Here is a 23288-nt window from a genome sequence, read left to right on the forward strand (position 1 = left end):
GAAAAGTCAAAATGAAAAATTCATGTAATTTCACTAGGACAAATCCCATTGACGTCTTCGTGACTTCTACAAGCTTTTAAAAGTCCAAGTTCCATGTTTAAATTTTGTACAAGGAATAAATATTAAATCTTCAAGTTTTGAAACCCTAATTCGACAGATTTAACGTAAAAAGATGGAATGCCAATATAAATCAGCCCCATAGTTTCTTTGTTATATCTCACCAGGTACACAGTATATATACATATATATATATATATATATATATATTGATGTGTAATTTGTCAAGTCAAAACCATGCCAATATATCCTTTTATTCCAATGATAAAATGCAACTGTTTACTCTCATTAGAGACAAGTTTACAACCTAGATTCTCATAAAACATAAATGCATTTTACCTTTTTAAATGACAAGTGCCTCTTCATATGAATGAATAGCATGTAGCATAGCATTAGCATTAGCTGTAAAGAGATGCTAAATGATGCGGTAACATGCAGCTTACCCTTTATTCTATAATCCCTAGCAACCAATCAGATGTTGTTCTCTCTCATTATTCTAACTGCACTAGACTAGTAAAATCTAACTAGTGGTTGGAGGACAGCAAAGGTGTAAATTGATCTGACGTTACTTGAATCTGTATTAAAGGGGGGATCACTGTCACAACTGATTTTTGCATAATGAAAGAAATATAATTCTAAGCAACTTTCCAATATAGAATAATTTAACATAACATTTTAGCATAACATCAAAGGACTTCTAATTATCTGTAAAATGAATTGCTACTGAACGCAGTATCTGTCTGGCAGTTTCTATTATCTGAACTATGGGCTCTGATTCCTGAAACAATGTAGCAAACCAGCTGAATAACAGAACTGACTTCTGATACATTGTTTCAAGAGTCATAACCAAAGAAAACAAAGGGATTGCTTTCAATTGCAATTACAATTAACAGCTTTAAAGGGCAATGAAAGGTTAATATAAATTAAAAGTAAGTCTAAAGGCATTCTTTTTAAGTACTTACTGCATATCTAAATTTCCAGATCCCTGCTTGCTTCTCTGAGATATGGTGCTGGCAGCCTACAGCAGTGTGAAGACTACAGTGACATCACTGAAATCTCTCTCCCCTTCCTGTAGGTGCCAGGGGCAGCCTTCCTATTCTCTGAGCATGTGTGTAACTTGATCCTGTCTGCTGTTCTGAGCTACACATGCCCACCAGCCAATCAGAAGCGGATCTGGCAGAGGGGAGGGGGGGAGGGAATGAAACACATGTGCAGTATGAAGCAAGGAGGGAAAGGAAGGGAGAATACCTTTTTAGAGATGGCTGCCTGTTCTAGAAAATGTGAAGTAAGTGTGACTGAGTAAATATTTGATTAGGTGAGCCAAAAGTGTGGCGTTTTTACTAAATAATAGGAGGACTATTGGGCAGTATGCTGTTTAAATTTTGACTTGCATTCTCCTTTAACACTAATAAAACATTTTAATGAATGTATATTGGAAAGCATTTTATAATAATAATAGCTAGATTATCTAAATGGAATATTATAATTGGATCATACTTCAATATTTACATTTGGCAGATTAAAAAAAAATAAAAATAAAAGTCTACTGACCCTTTAACAAATGAAAAATCACGTGCTACCAGATTTGTGTTTGATTAAGCAAGCCCATATGAGAAAGGACAACGCATGGTGAATATATGTTTTCTCTATATGGTAATGAAGAAAGTTAATAAAGAAGCATGGAAAAACAGTAGCTTGAAATGTAAACTATTAGCTTATTGTCTATATGTATAAATGTAGCCACACACACACACAAGCCAGACCATACTTACAATGAGCTCCTTCTCAGTTGGGTGGTGTTATGCAAATCCTAAAGAAAATACAGAGTAAGATTAAAGCAAATACGACAAGAATAGCAATATATACAGATCCCTTTTTTTAATATGTGGTTTAAAAATATACAATAATTAAAATATATTTGTTTGGGGGGGGGTCCTTTGAGGTTCACGTTGCCTGTGAGACACATTCCATAATCTATAGAGATCTAATTTAAAATGGAATTCTACCAGCAGATGACATTGCACTGATGTTCTGTTGTTCAGTTTACTGTATACAATTGTCTAGTCCTTTGTAGGCTGCTCTACATTGGTAGGTGGATTGTGTGTATATAAAAGTACAACTATTGTGTAGAAGTTTTAGCATACATATCTGTGGCATTTGTAAACATTTACACTATAAAGGTTAAAGGGTGCCACAGTATTTTAGAACAGCATATGTTTAATACTGTACAGGCCTAATATTAGTAAATAGTATCAGTATGGATCCCCTATTCACCAGTAAATAACCCCCTTAAAAAACTTAGTACTTACTTTAACCTATAGTTGTACCTTAACTTTAGTCATTCCCTAACAACCCAAACATTACCTTCTACATGTGGGGCAGAGAATGGGTTGTGAACATCATGTTATAATGTAAAAGAGTACATTTGTAAGAGGTTGCCAATAGGACAAACAATGCAAATACATATCTTATGGAGTTTTCATCTGGTATTTTTATTTTCCCTTTAAACAATGCAAAGGTAACAGATACAAGTAATATTAATTTTGTCCATCTAATATCACGTGTTTGTCTAATATCACTTACCTCTCTGGACTGCCTTAGATATTCACTAGTCTGAACTAGGTGTCTTTCAAATTCTTGCGTCTTTAGTTGCTGTCGCATGTAAGTCATGTGATCCAAGCCTAAGTAAGAAACACAAATTAGAGACCTATCATAATGTACCCCCTTGGCAGGTTGAGAAAATAGGAATCATCACAACAAAAAGACAAGATATGACTTTGTGACACACTGTACTATTGTGTGGGCAGCTTACAGAAGGGCTGTAAGGGGTGTATTTATAACCATTGGAGACAAACATTACTATGCCCATAGCAACCAATCAGATCTTTGCTTTTGTTTACACCCACAGCTGTATTGATTTGTAGACTAGGACCAAATTAACATCTGCTTAAGAGGGGCTTAGCGCTTGTGCTGGTAGAGGCGTTGCTAGGGAGATGTGAGGCCGGAAACCCTGTAGTACCGCACCTGTTTTAGATTAAACATCTCCATGGAAATGCTTCTTAGTATACGCATAGAGAGTGGAAAGGAGGTGGGGGGTGTGGCACTGGGTATGATGTTTCCCGGGGGCATGCATGGTCAATTCGAACTAGGGGGGCAGTCCTTTGTCTATTTAATTTTCCCCATGATCCGCCAGACCTTAATGCCTTTGAAAAAGCTTGGGCTTGCCTAGCGAAACGTGTGTCAGGCACTTATTTTAACCTAGCTGGGTAGGCAGGTGTTGAAGCGCCGTGGGTGTTGATGGTGTGGGAGAGGGGAAGAGGGTATGGTTTGGTAAAGGGTGCACGGTGGTCCTGAATAATGTTGGAGGGTGGTATGGTGTGTCATACCAACCAGCACAGGTAGGGTTAACCCCGCACTTACTTTTCTCCCCACCTGCTCTCCTCAAGCCAGGCACAGAGTGCTATTGTGAACACCTCAGTGTGTCACCGAGCCATACCCCTTACTTTTAGTTTTTTTATATATTTTAATAATTAATTGAAGGTTTAGTTTTCATTTGGTCCTAGTATACAAATCAATACAGCTGTGGGTGGTGCAGTGTTTTCTTTCTCCCTAATTGCATTGATGTTTTTGATAATGCACACCCTCATGTACTCATTTTTTGTTTGTGTGTTGGTGCCCCATCTATATCTTTAATTTGGCCTTTTTTTAACATCACCAGAGATGTTTGTCTCTAATGTTAATAAGTACGCCTCAAAGCCTTACTGTCAGTATCAACTGTACTTCCAGTACACTCAGATATCATTCCAGTTCTGCAGTATGCTGCCAAAAGACATTGGTTAAACTTGTGCACCGAACTACTCAAGCACTGTCAATCCCTGGAATAGGTCACCACTTATGTTTGTTCCAAGATGCTAGGCAAACTGAGAAATGAGACACTGAGGGAGGTAACAATGGTCTTAAATCATTTTCTGATACAACCATATCATACAAGAAGGAAAGCTACTATTAGGTTTGTACAGGCTGCAAATCGGTTTAATGCTGGTATTTTTAATCTCAAGCTGAAAAAGACTTGATATAGACTTTGTACTTGATATTTTCACATGAAGTTGAATTATGGTGTCATTTATAGGCTCTGGAAGGTAGGATTTAGGTTTGAATTCCACATTTCACACTTCCAGCACTACTACATAGAGCTCGAATTGTCGATCTTCCTACACAACAGATGCAATACTATCCCAATAAATAATGTTCTTTTCCACAACTACAGCAAGAAATTGCCACCTCTGCCCAAAAGGGCCATTCCACCATGAAAGAAATCTTTGGAGCCCCACTAAACACAATAGTAAAAGCAGGGGGCACTAGGTATGGTTATGGTGACACAGTTATCACTTAGTCTGTTTCAGACCAGTCTGGTACAGTAATCCTAATGCAATAAAGTAACGCAGTTAAGAGCTTAATATGTTATAGGAAATGGATCTCAATATTTGTACAAGAGGCAGGTGGACACTTACTTAGCTGATTGAAACTTGATACTGTAAGCCTGTTCTTACTGGGTTCATCTTCAGATTTCCAGCTGCCACAATCTGCAGGTTCGGAACTCATCTGCGTACTCTGAGAGCAACCATCCACAGTTATCACCTGTCATAGAGAATAAACAAACACCCCTAGTTATAGAATATTTAATCACTTCCAGCTGTGAGAGCACTCTGTTCTACAATAGGCCTTTTTGGTATCTCTCTTAAAGATAATTATTATAATTTCCTTAGATATTACTTCAAATTTTTAAGCAAAAAAAGAAAACTGACAAAATAAAAGCTCGGGCCCAATGGAAATATCACATTGTCCCTCCAAATGCGACTTATTGTTGCACTACAAATCAAAGCTAAGACACTTAATGGTGATTCCCACCAGTTGAAACAATCCCAGGACTATGGACAGTTGAAGAGAGTTTACAGTCCCATTGATCAATATCAAATCAGGCAGACACTTAGAGAAATATTTGGGTCGAATGCCTTTTTTTGTCCTAAATACTCCTGGAAGGTCATGTTAAAGGTCTTTTAGAGCAAAATTTTGGGTAAAGATGTATTTGACCCTAGATATTCCAAGGACTATGAGTTAAAGGCAAATACAACAATGTTTTCATCTGTTTGCAACATAGTTATTGGCTACAAGAGCTGACGCCAAATACTGGCCACAAAAAGGGGCTTAACGTGAACGTTAAACAGTGTGAAAGTTTGAGACTTCTAATATCAAGCAAAAACAGTTTAATTGCTACCCATGCGGCAACAAACTATACAAAATGCAAACTATTCAAAACAAAAAGTGAAATCTATTTTTGTGTAAGGCCTGACAAGAGCCAGCCAGTATGCTGACATGCAAGGGTGTATAGCATAGTATTCTTCAACTCTGCAATGTAATACTTATATATTATTAAATATACTCATGCATATACCTAACACATCTTCCCTATTTAATTGAATAAAGACAATGCAGATTAGCATAAAATAACTCTGGTAACCCGGAGGTACTTAGAACCTCTAATTATTTTTATACCAAAAGTTCAGCAGTAAAAATAGGTCATGTTGCCTTATGTGCCCTTACTGGAACTTGAAGTTGAGTTGGCCTTGGCTTGTCTTTAACAGACTTTCTGAATGTGCTACGCAGTTTCTCTTTGGCCCATGTAACCTTAGAGCTCTCAGGAGGCTTGGCAAAATCTGCAAACAGAATTAAAGAACAAAATAACCTAGCCAGCAGCACCAAATGCTACACAGCACAGGGAGGTTTGTAGAAACCAGTTAAAAAAACAGCATGATATAATGCTTATTTGTTTAACCTAGTCATTGGTGGAACAGGATTGTGGAAAGGTAAAGGCCAGGAGTATATTTAGGGATTTATTTCATGGATGATTACTGAAAGATGACTTTATATTATATATTTGAAACTCAGTGGCCACTTAAGTGTGTCTGTTTTCAACAGTAACCCTACTCAAGTGACCAAAGTAAAATTTTGACCAAAACACTAAAACCAATTTAATATATACTGACTGGTCCTTTAAATATATTTCAGTACTGGCTTAGATTTGGGTAACCCACTTATGGCACAGTGACTTGAGAAACACTAGCGGTGGGTGTGTCTCTCCCAGGATGCTCCTTGTGTAAAATAATTGTAATTTACTTTGATTAGGTTGCACTAATAGTGGCCACTGTTAAAAACAAGCTCCTGAGGTATTCACTTGCCACCCCCATCCTCACTTAACTTATTTGTGCCTTACTGTGACAGTCCTTCTGTCATGGCTGCTGCAGCGTGCAGGTATGATGCACGGTCTGAGTGTAATGCAAAGCCTAAACTGATCTATATATGGGTTTCTCTGAAAGCATATATTGCATTGAATGCATCTTTGTTTGTAAAATGTACATATTGGGACTGAATTACTAAAAGAGGTGCAATTAGTTTTGGACAAGTTCAATGGTGCACTTGTGCATGTATGTTGGTAAATAAGCCCTATAATTTTTAAGTTGCATCACTGGATTCCCGTTATGTCAAATTAGATACAATACTGCATTCATATTTAAATATAGAAGTGTCATTACCTTTGATTGTACATATCTTTCCATCTTTCTTCTCTTTATGCCTCTTAGAACTGCCTCTTGGTGAGTTATTCCTATAAAGTGAATTTTTCAGGAATGAAGTTTTCTGTTTGTAACCTGAACCAAACTCAGGCCTATCATTGGCTCTAGATCCATCAGACTTATTTGGAAACACATTAGATTTTGAACTTTGGGTGGGACGTGAGCAAAGGGTCTTGCTACTCCCTCCACTAAACAGGGCAGTTTCTCCTTCTTCTGAAAATGCCAAGTTTACATAACCACCTCCGGGGTCAATAATGTTGCACGTAATTGAGGTCTCAACAGTGACATGAGCAGTAAACTGATCGCAAGAGCATTCATGGCTTTCTTCATTTTGGCTTTCATCAGTATTTGTCACAAGAGGCTTTAAATCCTCTTTCATGGTCTTGCGACTACTTTCCTTCACATGCTTTTGTTTGCTACAGAGACACTGGTCAGAATGAATGGAACATATCCTCTCTTTGGTTGTAGCTTGTACAGATATTGCTTCCCCTTCACTGAGCATATCTGAACATGTCTCTTTAAAGGCAGAATCAGTTGGTGCAGGGGGCCCCACTGAAGGTACAAGCAAGTAATTGCCGTAATGCTGAGCTGATTTACTATCCAATGGCACTGCCATAGTAACAATATCAACCTCTATCTTGGGTTCTTCTGAGTTATGGATTTCTAACTGTGCAGTCAGTTGCTGTGGTGGACATTGATACAGTGATGGGCACTGACTCCTGGCCAAGGTCCGGAGAAGTGAAGGTGGCATACTGTAGTAATTATACTCTCTCTGGTGATGAGAATATGGAACGTTGCTCCAACTGTGTGGGAGCTTTTTACAGGTGAGTCCTTTCTTGTCTTTTATAAAGGCTTCTTCAACTTGCAAAGAATCCACAGCTGAAATGATTTTTAAAGTATCCACAGTCAATGCGGAGAGATCCTGCAAATGCCCTAATTGGCTGTCCAGGGAGCTCAAGGAGTCTTTGATGTAGAAAACTTTATCATTAACTTCTTTCAGTTGGGCAAACATCTCTTCAGTTCTAAACAGAAAACAAAGTTGCTTGTTGTTTCACATGATCATTTCTAAATAAAATTACATTGCATTAAGGACTTTACCTCTCTGTTGTTACACGGATTCTTTCATTTTTGCTGGAGTGCAGGCTTTCATTTTTCTCATGGAAGTATGTTTCCACACATTTTTCCTCAAAATCATGGAGTTTCCTCAATTCATTATCACTAAGGTACAGCTCTAAAACAACAAAACACCACATGCGTACAAGTATCAAAATAATTCAAATAATTGAAAGACCACAAAAAAATAAAAAACAGTTTCAACTATTTTAGAAAATCACTGTCTACATCATATTAAAAGTTAAAGGGATTCTGTCATGATTTTTATGGTGTACTTTTTATTTCTAAATTACACGGTTTAGATAGCAAATATTCACTCTACCACTGAAAATGTTATTGTTCAACCAGCAAATGTATATTTTTTGGCGCCATCACAGTGCATTGTGTCTGATCCTGAGGTTTCAAAAGGAGCCAGGGCTACACATTAGCTTCACTCTAATGCCAAACTTGGATATCTTACTATTGAGTGCTATTCGGATATCTACTGGGGGCTGCTATCTTGCTACCTTCCCATTGTTCTGTTGATCAGCTGGTGGAAGGGGGATTTTACTCAAACTTGCAGCTCAGCAGTAAAGTGTGACTGAAGTTTATCAAAACACGGGTAACATGGCTGTGGCACCCTGGGAAATGAAGAATATGGCTAGCCCAATGTGAAATTTCAAAATTAAATATAAAAAAAGATATATATATTTTTGAAAAACGGATTTCAATTAAGGATTCTGCTGGAGATGCTCTATTAATTGATGCTGTTTGAAAAAAACATGTCAGCATTCATTTAATTTAAGGTGGTTCACCCCTTTAGAAAAACTGTAAAAAGGAAAAATTGTCTGTGGTGTGCCTGTTTAGTATTAATTTATTAATTAAAGAAAATGTAAAACTTCAAAATGAAAGGTGCTCTTTTACTTGCATTTTACATTATTTATTTCTAGTCTTTTAAGATATAAGACATACGTGGTTAATATAACAGGGGTTATTTACAGCCACAGGGGAAGCAAGTGCAAGAGCACCAAGACCAAGAGGACTAAAAAACAGGGCCAGAGAAAGTGTATGGCTCATTGTATTGTGTGTGCTGGCAGAAATGTTGGCCATAACAAAAAATGTAAATGTTGTGCTTCCACCAAACACCCCTACTGCTATTGTATATTTTATCTAGTCAGCTATGTGGATGTAAATGGTTAATTGCTGTCAGTATAATGTTAATGTCCATTTAACAAAAATGTCCCAAGAAATGCTACATCCTTTCTGTGACTGTAACATATAGCATATACAGCAGATATAGAAAATTGTACAAAGTCAAAACAAACTTTAAAGGAAACCTGCTTTTTAGATACATAATACATTAAAAAAAATTGTAATTGTAAGAAAATATTGTGTATTTATTTTCATAAGGACATTACAGAATTTTTCTATTACTCTAGTGTAAAAGGAATGGGTGCATTAAGCTAAAAAAAATGTCCACTGGGTGGCATCTGCGCTCCATCTCTTAACCTAGCCTTGTTGTCAACATTCCCATATCAAGTATATTCATTAAATAAACGCTATTGACCTCTAAACTGAGATCTCATTTCCTAATTTTTTTTTTATAAACAAGCTATGTTTCGGAATAATTTGCTCTGTGGCCATTAAAGTTATACATTACATTACCAATCCGTGTAATGGACAAGCTGTCTGCTTCTGTGAGATTTGAACGACCCATTTCTTGCACATAGGTTCTGAACTCTCACAAGACACTGCTTTGTTGGAAGCTATATATATATATATATATATATATATATATATTCTATATATATATTGATAATAGGTAAGTGCAGAGGCCCTTTTGTTTCTGTCTATATGAATTTTGTAGTCACAGCCTCATTGATACCCCCACTTAATGGTGTGAGATTTAATGGTCAGCACAACTTTTCCTTTGCTATATTATATACAAGATCAGTTGCAGGTCCCCTTATTTATAACTTTGTTAACAACACCTTGCACACAGATCGATATTCCTTTTTTCTGGTTATTTGATCTAAAAGCAGCTGATGATGGTATATATATATATATATATATATATATATATATATATATATATATATATATATATATATGAGAGAGCACCCCAGCTTCATTGTAATCAGCTTGAAAAAGGAACTAAAATGTTCTGGTTATTTTAGTTAGCCAAAAAAGGTATCACCTTTATAATACTTTTATTATTTTTTATTTCCCAGCTCCAGTCAGGTAATCCCTATGGTGGCCAATAAAAGGGCAACCGTCTGGGAGTTTTAACCTTGAAACCTTGAAAGTTGGAGGTAAAACTCAGTCCCTATGTAAAATGTATAATGTAGAATTCTAACTGAATCAGATAAAAGTGAGCGTAAGTCTGGCCACACCAGGGATGACTTTGACATAATTTGCCAGCGTAAATATATTGCAATATAACATTCCCTGTTTTGTTTAAAGGGAAGGGCATTTCTTAGTAGCTCAGTGTGCAAAGTGTACTATATATACTGATAATGGGTGAGTGCAGAGGACCTCTGGTTTCTGTCTATATATACTGTGTGTAGATAGATATATATATCAGTCCATGATATCATTAGGTTAGGTTCAAGACTTAGGGGCCGATTTACTAATCTACGAACGGATCGAAAGTGTCCGAATGCATTTTTTTCATAATGATCGGTATTTTGCGATTTTTTAGTCCCCCGACGAGACTTTTTCGTAAATTGTCGCGACTTTTCCGTTGCCATTGCGGGAAAATCGTACTGTCGCGCTGAGTACGAAAGTTTCGGATTCATTCAAGCTTCAGTATCGTGACTTTCCTTGGGCCAGGTTGGAGCTGCAGAGTGCCATTGAGTCCTATGGGAGGCTTCCAAAATCATGCGGAAAAAAAATCAAGTCGGAAAGGTTTGGCCGCCGTTTACGAGCGTTCAATACGAAAAAGTTGCGACAATTTGCGCAAGTCGTAACGGCTACGAACAATTTACGAAAAATCACAAAAAATACGAAAAAGTCGCAAAATGTTCGTTTCCAATCCGATTTTTTCCCATTCGGGATTCGGATTCGTGGATTAGTAAATCAGCCCCTTAGTATGAGAGAGGTTCTGTAGAAGTGTTGTAAGATTATCAATCCAACGGGAGAAAGGTAAACAATCAGAGAACATAGTAGTTAAGCAAACTAAAGTTATAGTATATTTGCTTATGTTATGCTGAGGTTATGTTTTAGAACAAGCAAGTTCCAAAATTAGTGCAGCAATGGGGACCTTAGGAGCAGTAGATCAAGTGTAAGACCTAAGATAGACATGATCTTGTTAGATACTTGTCTTCTAATCAATATCCCTTACCAAAAGAAGCAGTGTAAAAATTGTGAATTTGAAAGAGGGTAAGCCAGTGTCGTTTTATCTCCTTAAAGTTAGCTTTCTATAGTCTATTGTATATTCCACCAACACAAGCTACTGCATAGAGTTACATTAAACTGTGCATGGGGGTCATGTAATAAATAGTATGTTTGCCCAAGGTATAGTAATCCACAGGCGTTAATAATGAGGTACTTGTTTGAAAACAAACTTCTGATTGAATGTATTTGGTTACTACATTGGTAATCATGGTTATGCAAATAAGTTTATATGAATAGAAATGGAGTTTTGGTTTGTCAAATTGATTTTAGCTTTGTACTTACTCAGTCCCATGTCAGTTTCCTCTGGGTCAAACTCACTGTGAGATCGGTGATGACAAAGGCGATTGATAAGTATATATATATGACTAAGGAATATCAGGGGTGGAGGTAGCCATGGCTTCTCGTAGTATGTCATTATATATCGATATCGATTGTATTTCCAAAGTTTGTGAGAGACAGAGTTTAATACCCTGTAGACATTACTGAAAAAATATCAACATGGAAATGCTGGATCAGGCAAAATATAGACTTTTACATATTTCATATAAAAATTAACTATTCTGTAACTAACCCATATACCATTATTTCATATTTCAAATAATGTTCACTACAGGGCTTATTTTCTATTGTAGACTCAAATTTATACCACTGCAATAAATAGCGACATATACCTTAATTTCTAAAACTTTCCCCATTATAGTTCTGCTATACATATGTATTAATATATGACTGGCACTTACTTAAACAGAGAAATAAGCAGGTTGACCATGATGATATACTGCACAAAGAGATACACAGCTTGAAGGAATGGGGTGATGAAGGAACCAGGAGGGCAATCTGGATCTTCTTCACAGGCTTTAAAGAAATAATACTGTTAACAAGAACTATGAGCTATGCTCTTTCAGTAAAAGGAAACAGCAGTGTCCCCAAGAAGAGCCAATAGGTGGCATAGTAAGTATTCGCAATAGTGGTTAATTAGAGCATCAACAGAACCATTCAAATAACTGCCCAGCATAATAAAGACCAATTCTTACAGCATTTAAATGTGTGGTTAAAAATCCCCTCCACCATACATTTGAATTCCTATTCCCCCTAGGACATCTAGTGGCATTAGAAGGGATAATCCTAGGTTTATGGTGACCCATTGCTGTCTGGAACTAGAGTCCTGCATTAATTGTGACCCTAAACTTCGATTGCCCTGTAATATACAGTGGAGGAAATAATTATTTGACCCCTCACTGATTTTGTAAGTTTGTCCAATGACAAAGAAATGAAAAGTCTCAGAACAGTATCATTTCAATGGTAGGTTTATTTTAACAGTGGCAGATAGCACATCAAAAGGAAAATCGAAAAAATAACTTTAAATAAAAGATAGCAACTGATTTGCATTTCATTGAGTGAAATAAGTTTTTGAACCCCTACCAACCATTAAGAGTTCTGGCTCCCACAGAGGGGTTAGACACTTCTACTCAATTAGTCAACCTCATTAAGGACATCTGTCTTAACTAGTCACCTGTTTAAAAGACACCTGTCCACAGAATCAATCAATCAAGCAGACTCCAAACTCTCCAACATGGGAAAGACCAAAGAGCTGTCCAAGGATGTCAGAGACAAAATTGTAGACCTGCACAAGGCTGGAATGGGCTACAAAACCATTAGCAAGAAGCTGGGAGAGAAGGTGACAACTGTTGGTGCGATTGTTTGAAAATGGAAGGAGCACAAAATGACCATCAATCGACCTCGCTCTGGGGCTCCACGCAAGATCTCACCTTGTGGGGTGTCAATGATTCTGAGAAAGGTGAAAAAGCATCCTAGAACTACACGGGAGGAGTTAGTTAATGACCTCAAATTAGCAGGGACCACAGTCACCAAGAAAACCATTAGAAACACATTACACCGCAATGGATTAAAATCCTGCAGGGCTCGCAAGGTCCCCCTGCTCAAGAAGGCACATGTGCAGGCCCGTCTGAAGTTTGCCATTGAACACCTGAATGATTCTGTGAGTGACTGGGAGAAGGTGCTGTGGTCTGATGAGACCAAAATAGAGCTCTTTGGCATTAACTCAACTTGCTGTGTTTGGAGGAAGAAAAATGCTGCCTATGACCCCCAAAACACCGTCCCCACCGTCAAGCATGGGGGTGGAAACATTTTGCTTTGGGGGTGTTTTTCTGCTAAGGGCACAGGACAACTTATTCGCATTAACGGGAAAATGGACGGAGCCATGTATCGTGAAATCCTGAACGACAACCTCCTTCCCTCTGCCAGGAAACTGAAAATGGGTCGTGGATGGGTGTTCCAGCACGACAATGACCCAAAACATACAGCAAAGGCAACAAAGGAGTGGCTCAAGAAGAAGCACATTAAGGTCATGGAGTGGCCTAGTCAGTCTCCGGACCTTAATCCAATAGAAAACCTATGGAGGGAGCTCAAGCTCAGAGTTGCACAGAGACAGCCTCGAAACCTTAGGGATTTAGAGATGATCTGCAAAGAGGAGTGGGACCAACATTCCTCCTAAAATGTGCGCAAACTTGGTCATCAATTACAAGAAACGTTTGACCTCTGTGCTTGCAAACAAGGGTTTTTCCACTAAGTATTAAGTCTTTTTTTGTTAGAGGGTTCAAAAACTTATTTCACTCAATGAAATGCAAATCAGTTGCTATCTTTTATTTAAAGTTATTTTTTTGATTTTCCTTTTGATGTGCTATCTGCCACTGTTAAAATAAACCTACCATTGAAATGATACTGTTCTGAGACTTTTCATTTCTTTGTCATTGGACAAACTTACAAAATCAGTGAGGGGTCAAATAATTATTTCCTCCACTGTATATGATTATATGAGTCACGGTAATCTGGACAAACTGGCATTTGAAGTGGCTAAGTGGTAGAAGACATTCAATGATCAATCCCATAGGCGAAACTGCCAGATCATTAAGAAAAAATTGTGCTCATTAGGACCCATCCACAGAGCATTTGCACCCTATTTTGCAATGAATTCAGCATGTGGGTGAACATAGGGGATTCCCATATCCCCCACAATGCCAACTCCTCATGAGTACAGCTGTGCCAAAAGCAAACAGCATAGTATTCATAGGAAGGTGTTGCTCCTTGAGCTCCATTCTGGCAAAAAGACCTGCAGCTTAAGCTCAAACTGGTGCTGGGTGCATCTTTAATAAGTCTATGGAAGCTCCTTGATGGGAGAGAACCTATTGGTGTAAACTCAGGACAGACTGCAGCGCACACATCAACAGAGCGATGAACAATTAGGCAAACAGAGGCATGTTTTACTGCAATCTTTAGTATCCTAGGGTTACTAAAACTGAGGGCTCTAGTTTAGCCAGGGCTACAGGTCAGACAAGCTGATGTAAGTAAAATAAGTAAAAACACTCCAGCATTTCATTGCCACCCTGCTCTCTTTAGTCCGTTAGGAGAGGGATGGGCCCACAAATGATTGGGGCATACACTTGTGGGTGGGTGGGCCTGCAAGGTCAACAATCTGGTTCTGGAAGGGTAATTATTTTGGAAGGCCAAGTACTGTAAGTTGTGCTTTATATGCACTTCTATTCTGCCCTGATTGTACATCTTTCTGTCCATGTCTAGACTGGATGCTAACTGTACAGAGAAATATCCATTTGTTTGTTTGATGGTCTAATTATGAAGAGTCAAACATTCAGTCATTCAACCAATGATCAGATCACATGAAGAGCCCACACAAAGCCGTTGGCTGCAGGCTGTATCCAATGTAGTTCTTGGCCACATTTTCTATGTGATCCAATCCTTATCTGATTGGACAGGTTGTAGGGGATTGCTTTGGGTTCATAAATATGTCAGCAGTCAAATGCTGCTTTCTCTAATTCTAATGTTTTGTGAGTTGTCAAACTTATGATAATATCAAATGATGGTGGAATTATTTAACATGGTTCCCAGGCAAATATAAGGTACAAATCTAGTAAAAATGCATTGTCTTAATCTTATGGAACTGGTAAACAATATTATTAAAAGCTTATATGGTGTTTTCAAAACATATTTATTTCAAATACAGGTATGGGACCAGAATCCAGAATGCTGAGCACCAGGTGTTTTACAGAAAAGGGCATCTTTCTGTAATTTGGATCTCCATATATTAAGACTAATAAAAAATGATTTTTAACAATAAATAAGCCCAATAGGATTGTTTTGCCATCAATATAGATTAATTATATCTTAGTTGGGATCAAGTACAGTGTACTGTTTTATTATTGCAGAGAAATAGGAAATCATTTTTTTTTTAAAGTGCATTATTTGATTAAAATGGAGTCTGTGGAACTTTCTAGATAAAAGGTTTCCAGAACTTTTAACATTTCATAACCAAGGCTTTAGCTTACCATCAATTTCCCCAGCATATACTTCCCCAAACATCATCCAGTATGGCTGAAACACTATATCACGAGCAAGAGTCCAAGAAGGAGGGTGATCGGGAGACAGAATTGCTTTCCGGGACACCCCAAATGCCAACAGAACAATTGCCATTATAATCACAATACCAAACATGTTGGATGTCTGAAAATAACATATATATATATATGTAAAATATCATTGAAATAATACATAATTGTATGTATTTTATATTAATAAATAAAAGAAGTATGAATAATTAGAAGTAGTGGAGCATTTTATTAATTTATATTCACTAAGTAAAAATAGACATAGACAAACTGACAGACAGATTTGAACCTTGCTTCATTACATGGGTATCACATTTTTGCAACCTTGCCTTTAGAAGCTACTGTTAGCCAATTATTACCTATATTGTGGATTGTGAGGGACAAAAATTGACATATATTCAACTTCTAATCTGCTCTGGGTTTTCATTTGGATATATGGCTAATGATCATATTAGCATAATTTGTATTTTCAGTGCAAAAACTATACGCTGAACAATGCAGGTCTCTATAAAATATATTGCATAAAAAAGCTCATATGTAAAGACCTGCTTCATCTAAATAAACCATTTTCATAAATATATATTTTTGTAGTATATGCCATTGGGTAATCCTAAATAGAAAATTTCCATTTTAGGTACTGAGGGCCACCCCTTGGGATCAAATGATTCACGGTGCACACAAACAAATCAAGGCCCACATGAATGCTAGGACAAAAAACTTCTTCCTGTTACAGTGAGAGCTGCATTATTTCCTGTCAGGTGATCTCTTAAGGAAGCACACAGACCATCGCAAAATGGCGGCTCAAAGTAAAAGGATAATATTTATGAAAAGCAGGTTGAAAGCATGAAATGACCAAAGCATAACTAGAGAAAGAATAAGTCAAAAAGACATGAGGAAGGATTATTTGAACAAAGGAGTTGTTAGGATGAAGAGAACGAGAAAGAGAATTTAATGGAAAAAAAGGCAAGGGAGTATGGAAGGTGGGGGAAGAGTAGAAATAATGTGAAATAATGTGAGTTTCCCAGTTAAGACACTGAAGCTGTGTAAGAGACAGAAACATGTCTTGAGACAAAACGGGTACAAAAATCTAATTGGGGTGCTGCCACCAATGTTCAGGGCACAATAATAGTTTACAGCTTTTTTACACTAATAAAAAGTAATCCTAATTTGAAGATTAAATTAGAGTCTGCATACATACCATTTTTCCAAGCATTGTAATGTAAGGGCCTGCTTGCTGGTTCACTGCAAAGAAGTCTAAAAGTCGCACATACCAAAATATTATGTCCAGGCAATATATTATGCGCCCTGCTGTTTGAAACGGAGGGTCGGGCCAGCGCAAGCCGAAACCAATAAAAAACAAGAAAATTGCAATAGAATCTGTAAGATTCCAGTACTCATTGATCCAAACTTTTACTTTTTGACTGAACTTTCCAGGTTCTGACACAAATACCTAAAGACAGAAGAAAAAGCAATATGTTATGGTACATTCAGCAACATGTATCAAAATACCAAAGCAGCCTCCTATATTTGTCTCTCTTTATGTTTATTATTATTTTTTGCAAATATGCTAATGTTAGTGTAATATTTGACATAAGGGAAAGGGGTTTTACTGCCATATGAACCACAATTTTTGCACTTTCAGTGCTAAACACAAGCTGCTCCAAGTTGATACTTGACTGCGTGCTGTCTGCAAAGTAGCTGACGTTTCCAAGCTGCATGGAACTGGTAGCAAATGTTTTCTATTGAAAAGCAAACACAAGTGACATGCTAGCCCTCATTCAAAGGTCCAAGGCACACGAGGAGCTGAAGGATTAACAGCCACTGACAAAGAGAGCTGAGAATGTCAAAACTATCTATCTTTTTGCTTCAGTACCCTTTTTACTACACTGCCCAGTTTCCTCTTTAGCTACATCCCAATCAAATGTGGTTTTCAACACGGCATTTTAACATTTTAGAAAACAATTATTCCAGTGTTACTTTTTACTTGATCAGAAATGAGCAGAGGCATTTTGGTTAACGTTCGATTTTTGTCCACGGTACTGTGTATTTTCTGAATAGACCATTTATATCAGCTTCTCAGATGAAGTGTGGCTGGCCCTGTCATAAGTTTGACATGCGTACTGATTTATTGTCTTATGCTCATATTAGGTTTTGTAGGAAAGGTGCACTGCCATGAGCTTATATGTGGTACAGGTATAGGATCCATTATCTGTACACCCCCTATCCAGACTTCATTTTAAGACTGCATTTTACGCAAATAATTCTTATTTTTAAAAATGATTTCCTTTTTCCTTGTAATAATGAACAGTACTTTGTACTTGATCCCAGCTAAGATATAATTAATTCTTATTGGAGGCAAAAACAATCCTATTGGGTTAATTTAATGTACAGGCAAAGTATGGAGGTCCAAATAATGGAAAGATCCCATTATTGAGAAAACCCCAGGTCTCGAGCATTCTGGATAACGGGTCCCAATCCTGTACAACAGTCAGTTCAGCGGCAGAAAGGTGTTTGCTGTGTGTGTAAAATCTGGCACCAAGCTCTGTGACCTTAATAATTACTTACTAATTAATATGGAACAACACTATGTTTAACAATATTGGTTTTAGTTAGGGACAAATGAAGAACAGTTGTATGAAACAACCACTGCACAGTACTCAATTATCAAAATAAAAAAAGATAATGGGGGCACTGTTTCTGGGAATAACCAGGCGAAGAAAATGCCTGCATATATTTGATGATAATGTGGCTGTTGTTGTAAGAGCTCATTTTTCAGCAAATCTCCTGGGTGAACTTGTGGCCACTAGGAGGGGCCAAGGGAATATAATATTAAAAAAGGCTGCCTTTAAAACACAATTTCTTTACCATTACGTAAAACAGATATATATTTTAAAAAAAAATAAAACATTTGTTCCTTAAATAAACTGAGTGTATATGCTTGCATTTTTCTCAGCAATGTGGACACCTTTTTTCAATAACTAATTTTAGTGAGCAAGCTGACAGCGTAAACATGATTGTTCCCCCAAGGCATGTTTCGGCTCCACTGAGCATGCATGTAAGGTTAAGCTCCTTGAAGTGCTGAAAAAGCACGCTGTGCATTATAGCATAAGCAATTACTCTCGGCTAGATCCAATTGATAACTCGCTAATATGGGAGAATTGCTGCAGTGACGTGCTGCTGCAATTACCTGATATGATCTCAAATTAACTTGTTCGCATGATAATACATAACAAGTAAAAATTACTGCTGGCAAACAAGTTAAACACAGCTAATTACAAATAATATTCCATTCAGATAAATGCATCTTTCAAACACAAAAATATAGGAAGATAAAATACAGTGTTATACTTTTGGTCTTAGAATGTTTATAAATAAAGGTATTTTTCATGTGAAAAAAGCAAAATGTGTTGATGCTGCAAAAATGTAATCTTAACAGTATTGTAAAAGGGAAAAATATAAAATAAAAATATACAAATCTAATATAAAGGCACTTTAGCTTTCTTTGTTTCCCTTAGAATTAGTTTTTTGTGTATGTATATATATATATATATATATATATATATATTTGTATTTATACATGAGTGGAAGCTACCAGTGAATTTGCCTCAGCTAAGGTATTATTAATTATTATTATCACATATTTGTAAAGCACCAACATATTCTGCAGTGCTGTACAATAAATGAGTCTGTACAATAAATATACTGATTACATACAAAAAAACCCAACAACCGATAACTGATGAAAGAGGTAAAGAGGGCCCTGCCCAAAAATGAAGTTACCCAAAAGTAATAGGTGACAGCTGACCTCATTTACTATTTAAGGGTGCAATGCTAGGTGCTAAAACATTTTCAGAACTGGATGCATAAAAAATGGCATAAATAAAACACCTATGTTACTTTGGCCTGGTGCAAATGCACCTGCTTTGCCTTTCATTGCGACACAAGGCACAGCATACATAGAGCTAGGATGTACAGGAGCCCTGTACCAAGTATAAACCCAGGTGCATACCTCCCAACTGTCCCGATTTTCGCAGGACAGTCCCTCTTTTAACAGCTACACCTGCACTTAGATACAATTATAACTAATAAGCTTAACAGGTCTCTTGGGGGAACTAACACTTTAGAGTGCTACTAGTAGCAGCTACTTGTAGTGGCTACTAAAATAGACAATGCTGATCATTTACTGATAATTGTCTCTATGTGGGTTTTGGCCGAGTATTGTCTATGGCAGGTGATTTTCTGTTGTTAAGTAGCCGTGACAAGTAGCTGTTACTAAATAGCTCCTTGTGTCTTCACCCTAAAGGGCAGTTTCACCTTTTTAGAAAAACTGTAATAACACATAAAACAACCCTCAAAACCAAATTTAGTAAAATGGGAGTGATATTTAGTCAAAAAAAAATTTGTCCCTGGGTGAAACTGAAAACAATGAGGGGATTAACTTGTCCTTGAAGGACAGGCTGTCACTGACTATTCTATTCCTCTACTATTCTAAGCCACCATAGGACTCAATGGTACTCAGCAGATCAAACCTGTCAAATTTTTATTTTACAAAAAAAAGTTAACTAGACATTATTAATTATCAAATTATGGGAGTTATTTTAGAAAAAAAAAAATTCTGGGAATAATAACGAAAAAATTGAGTTCTGGTGAAAATCCACTTGCAAATCTCGAAATTATCTAGATGTAAGAAAAAATCCGACTTTATCTCATAATTGCTTAGTAAATGTGCCCCTATGAGTCAAAATCTGCTTTGCATGCACTGACAGACTAATGCCTTGCATGTCAGTGCATTTGGATCATGGAGCAGAAGGGAGCCGATAGGCCATTTCTCCCACCTGTGTTTCAACACAGGTGGAGAAAACACCTCATGTGCCCATAGCCTAACCTCTATCCTCAGTATATCTTTGCTGGCTCCACTGTTCCACACAAATGTTATCACAAAGAGCACCAATGCTGTTCCTTAGCTGCCCTTGCTTACTCTCAATGGAAAGTCAAAGTCACTTGGGGGTGCCAAAATGTTAGGCACCCCCAAGTGACTTCAATAGCCTACCTTTTACCCCGGGCTGGTGTCCCTGTTCAGAGAGAACAGCACCAGCCCAGGGTAGCAGCGATCGCTTCCTTCTTCCTGTATCGCTGCGCACGCATGTGCAGTAGAGTGAAAAGCCGAACTTTAACAGAGAAGTCGGCTTTTCACTCTACTGCGCATGCGCCTGTCCCGGACAAACAGTAGCAGCGCGAGTAGGAAGGAGGAAGCGTTCGCTACAGGTACCCCGGGCTGGTGCAGTTTTCTCCTAACAGGGGCACCAGCCCCTGTTAGGAGAAAGCGATTAAAGTCACTTGGGGGTGCCTAACATTTTGGCACCCCCAAGTGACTTTGCCTTTCCTTCTCCATTAAAGTAACCATACACGGGCTGTTCAGACCGAGTTGCCAACTTATTGGCCCTGATCAGGCAAGTCAGCACCTGATGGGTCTCCATAGGTCCTAGGGGTAAGAATTGGATCAGCCTGATTTTGGGTGACATTGCCAATCAAGCTAATTTGTGTATGGCTTTACACTTGGTTTCCTTTGACTTTCCCTCCACTGTCCCCAGTTCATTATGTATCATGCTGCTTCTTCAATGCTACAATGCATGTTTTTATGGCAAGAACCACCTGTACTTGCCGTGTCAGGCTGTTTCAGTTTAGCTAAACAAGAAGCACATGTGGTGGGCATTGTGAAAGGCTGTTCTGAGCCCTAAGCTAAGTGTATGCCTTCCAACATTTCCATAAAAACCACAGGTAATGCCAGACACCTGTGCTGCCATGCTTGAATGTTGGTGTGGCCATAGGAATAAAATAGTTTAATGCCACTAAGAAATAATATAATTATATATTCCAATATCAAGACCATAAGATGTAGATGATGGCAGTTGGCTGGACTAGTATATAAAATGAAAATCTGAGAACTCACCTCCCTGACTTTTTCAACTGCCGTAGTGAATATATAAATTATTACACACCACTCTTGGACACTGGGCTGTGGGTCCATCTTTACCAGCACCGTGTATGTGAAAAGCATGAGGAATGCCAAGTACACCATCTGCACAGAACAAAGCACAGTTATCTAAATCATTAAACACACAACTGCACTGAAATATATTTTCTTCTATTAATATAATTTAGAATGGAAGTATTGCTCAAAAAAATTTGATTTTCTGCATGATTCCCTAGAATCCTGCTGTTTTAAACCACTATCTGGGAATATTACCAGCAAATGCACAGAGTTTAGTAGCCCACATATTAATATGCAAGAATACTGTTACTTACCTGGTGTAAAGAGGTAAGCTCTCAGTTAATATAGTAACTGTGCCAAGCACCATTTTGCCACCTTAGTAAATTACCTCCTAAGAATTCACTTACAGTGTGGAACCAGAACTTGACAATGGGAGCGCTATAAAATTCACAAATTTTCCTGGTTATCGGAAGGATTCCTAGACCATTACTGATCTTCTGATTTTGATCTTCTCCTGGCTGCTTTGATCCCCTTTCAGCATCAAAATCCTAAAGAAAGAAGTTCTATGTCAGTGGTACAATACGACTTAGAAAACAAATGTTAAATTATTTTTATCATATTAATACATGTATAGGATTTATTATCCAGCATGCTTGGGACCTGGGGTTTTTCAAATAAGAGAAAGTGGGTGGAACCACCAACAGCCAATCAAGTTTCATCTATTGAATTTTTTTGGTTTAAATTTAAAATGCTGCCATTCTTTTACTATTTATGCCACAGTTTTTGCAGAGTCAGTCATTGGGTAACAATAATTCAAGGTTTGAAAAAAAGTGGGTGGAGCCACAAACAGATTTATTTATTTAAATAAGATTTATTTAATTGACTTAAATGGGGAAATTCAAAGTGCTGCCATTCTCACACTTTTAACACCAGTCTTGCCTTAGTGGCCACTGGGGTACTAAGAATAAAGGTTAGAAAAAGTTGGCAGCGCTACCAGCATCCAATCAGATTTCACCAATTGAATTTCATTGGTTTATATTTATACTGCTGCCTTTCTCACAATATATATGCCACGGTTCCTAAACTTTGCACAGTCAGTCACTGGATGACTACGTATTCAATGGTACAAAAAGTGGGTGGAGTAAATATATTTAAACTGATGCCATTGTTTAAGAAATTTATTCCAGGGTTGTTAAACTTTGCAAAGTTAGTCACTGGGTATTTGTGGTTCAAAGTTAGAAAAAGTGAGCAGAGCCACCAACAGCCAATCACATTTAACCTATTTACTTTCAATGGTGAAATGTCGGTCCCACAATTTTTACGCCTGAGTCCCTAAACCTTGCAGAGCAGGGGGACTGTAGTTCAAAAAGCTGCTGCCGTTCTATAACTATTAATCTTAGGGTCCCTAAACTTTGCAGAGTTAGTCGCTGGGTAACTGCAGTTCCATGAAAATGTGGGCGGAACCACCAACCACCAATCAGATGTCACTCGTTGACTTTTAGTGGGGAAATTTCAATTGCTGTCATTCAGACCCTATTAAAACCAGGGTCCCCAAGCTTTGCACAGTAGTTTTTACTATATAACTGTGGTCCAAGGTTAGAAAAAGGGTGTGGAGCCAACAGCCAATCAGATTTTATTCAGTGACTTCACATTTTTCAAACCAACATGAAGTTTATATATTTTTTTTTAATTACTTGCCTT

The 23288-nt window shown here is 37.6% G+C and overlaps 1 protein-coding gene across 4 annotated transcripts in view; it reads right to left on the bottom strand.

Annotated features, from left to right (window-relative positions):
- Positions 1-23288, bottom strand: part of trpm6 (transient receptor potential cation channel, subfamily M, member 6) — a 92582-nt gene that overhangs the window by 27819 nt on the left and 41475 nt on the right. For all 4 annotated transcript variants that reach the window (XM_031890874.1, XM_002940033.5, XM_031890880.1 and 1 more), the window contains 12 exons: positions 21995-22135; positions 21546-21674; positions 16794-17045; positions 15536-15710; positions 11915-12029; positions 11457-11656; positions 7785-7917; positions 6648-7708; positions 5659-5771; positions 4569-4695; positions 2641-2738; positions 1830-1867 (listed from right to left, as the gene is read on the bottom strand). In XM_031890874.1, the coding sequence (XP_031746734.1) occupies positions 1830-1867; positions 2641-2738; positions 4569-4695; positions 5659-5771; positions 6648-7708; positions 7785-7917; positions 11457-11656; positions 11915-12029; positions 15536-15710; positions 16794-17045; positions 21546-21674; positions 21995-22135 (2582 nt within the window). The remainder of the gene's footprint in view (positions 1-1829; positions 1868-2640; positions 2739-4568; positions 4696-5658; positions 5772-6647; positions 7709-7784; positions 7918-11456; positions 11657-11914; positions 12030-15535; positions 15711-16793; positions 17046-21545; positions 21675-21994; positions 22136-23288) is intronic.

The sequence above is a fragment of the Xenopus tropicalis genome, chromosome 1, assembly GCF_000004195.4.
Source record: "Xenopus tropicalis strain Nigerian chromosome 1, UCB_Xtro_10.0, whole genome shotgun sequence".
NCBI lineage: Eukaryota > Metazoa > Chordata > Amphibia > Anura > Pipidae > Xenopus > Xenopus tropicalis.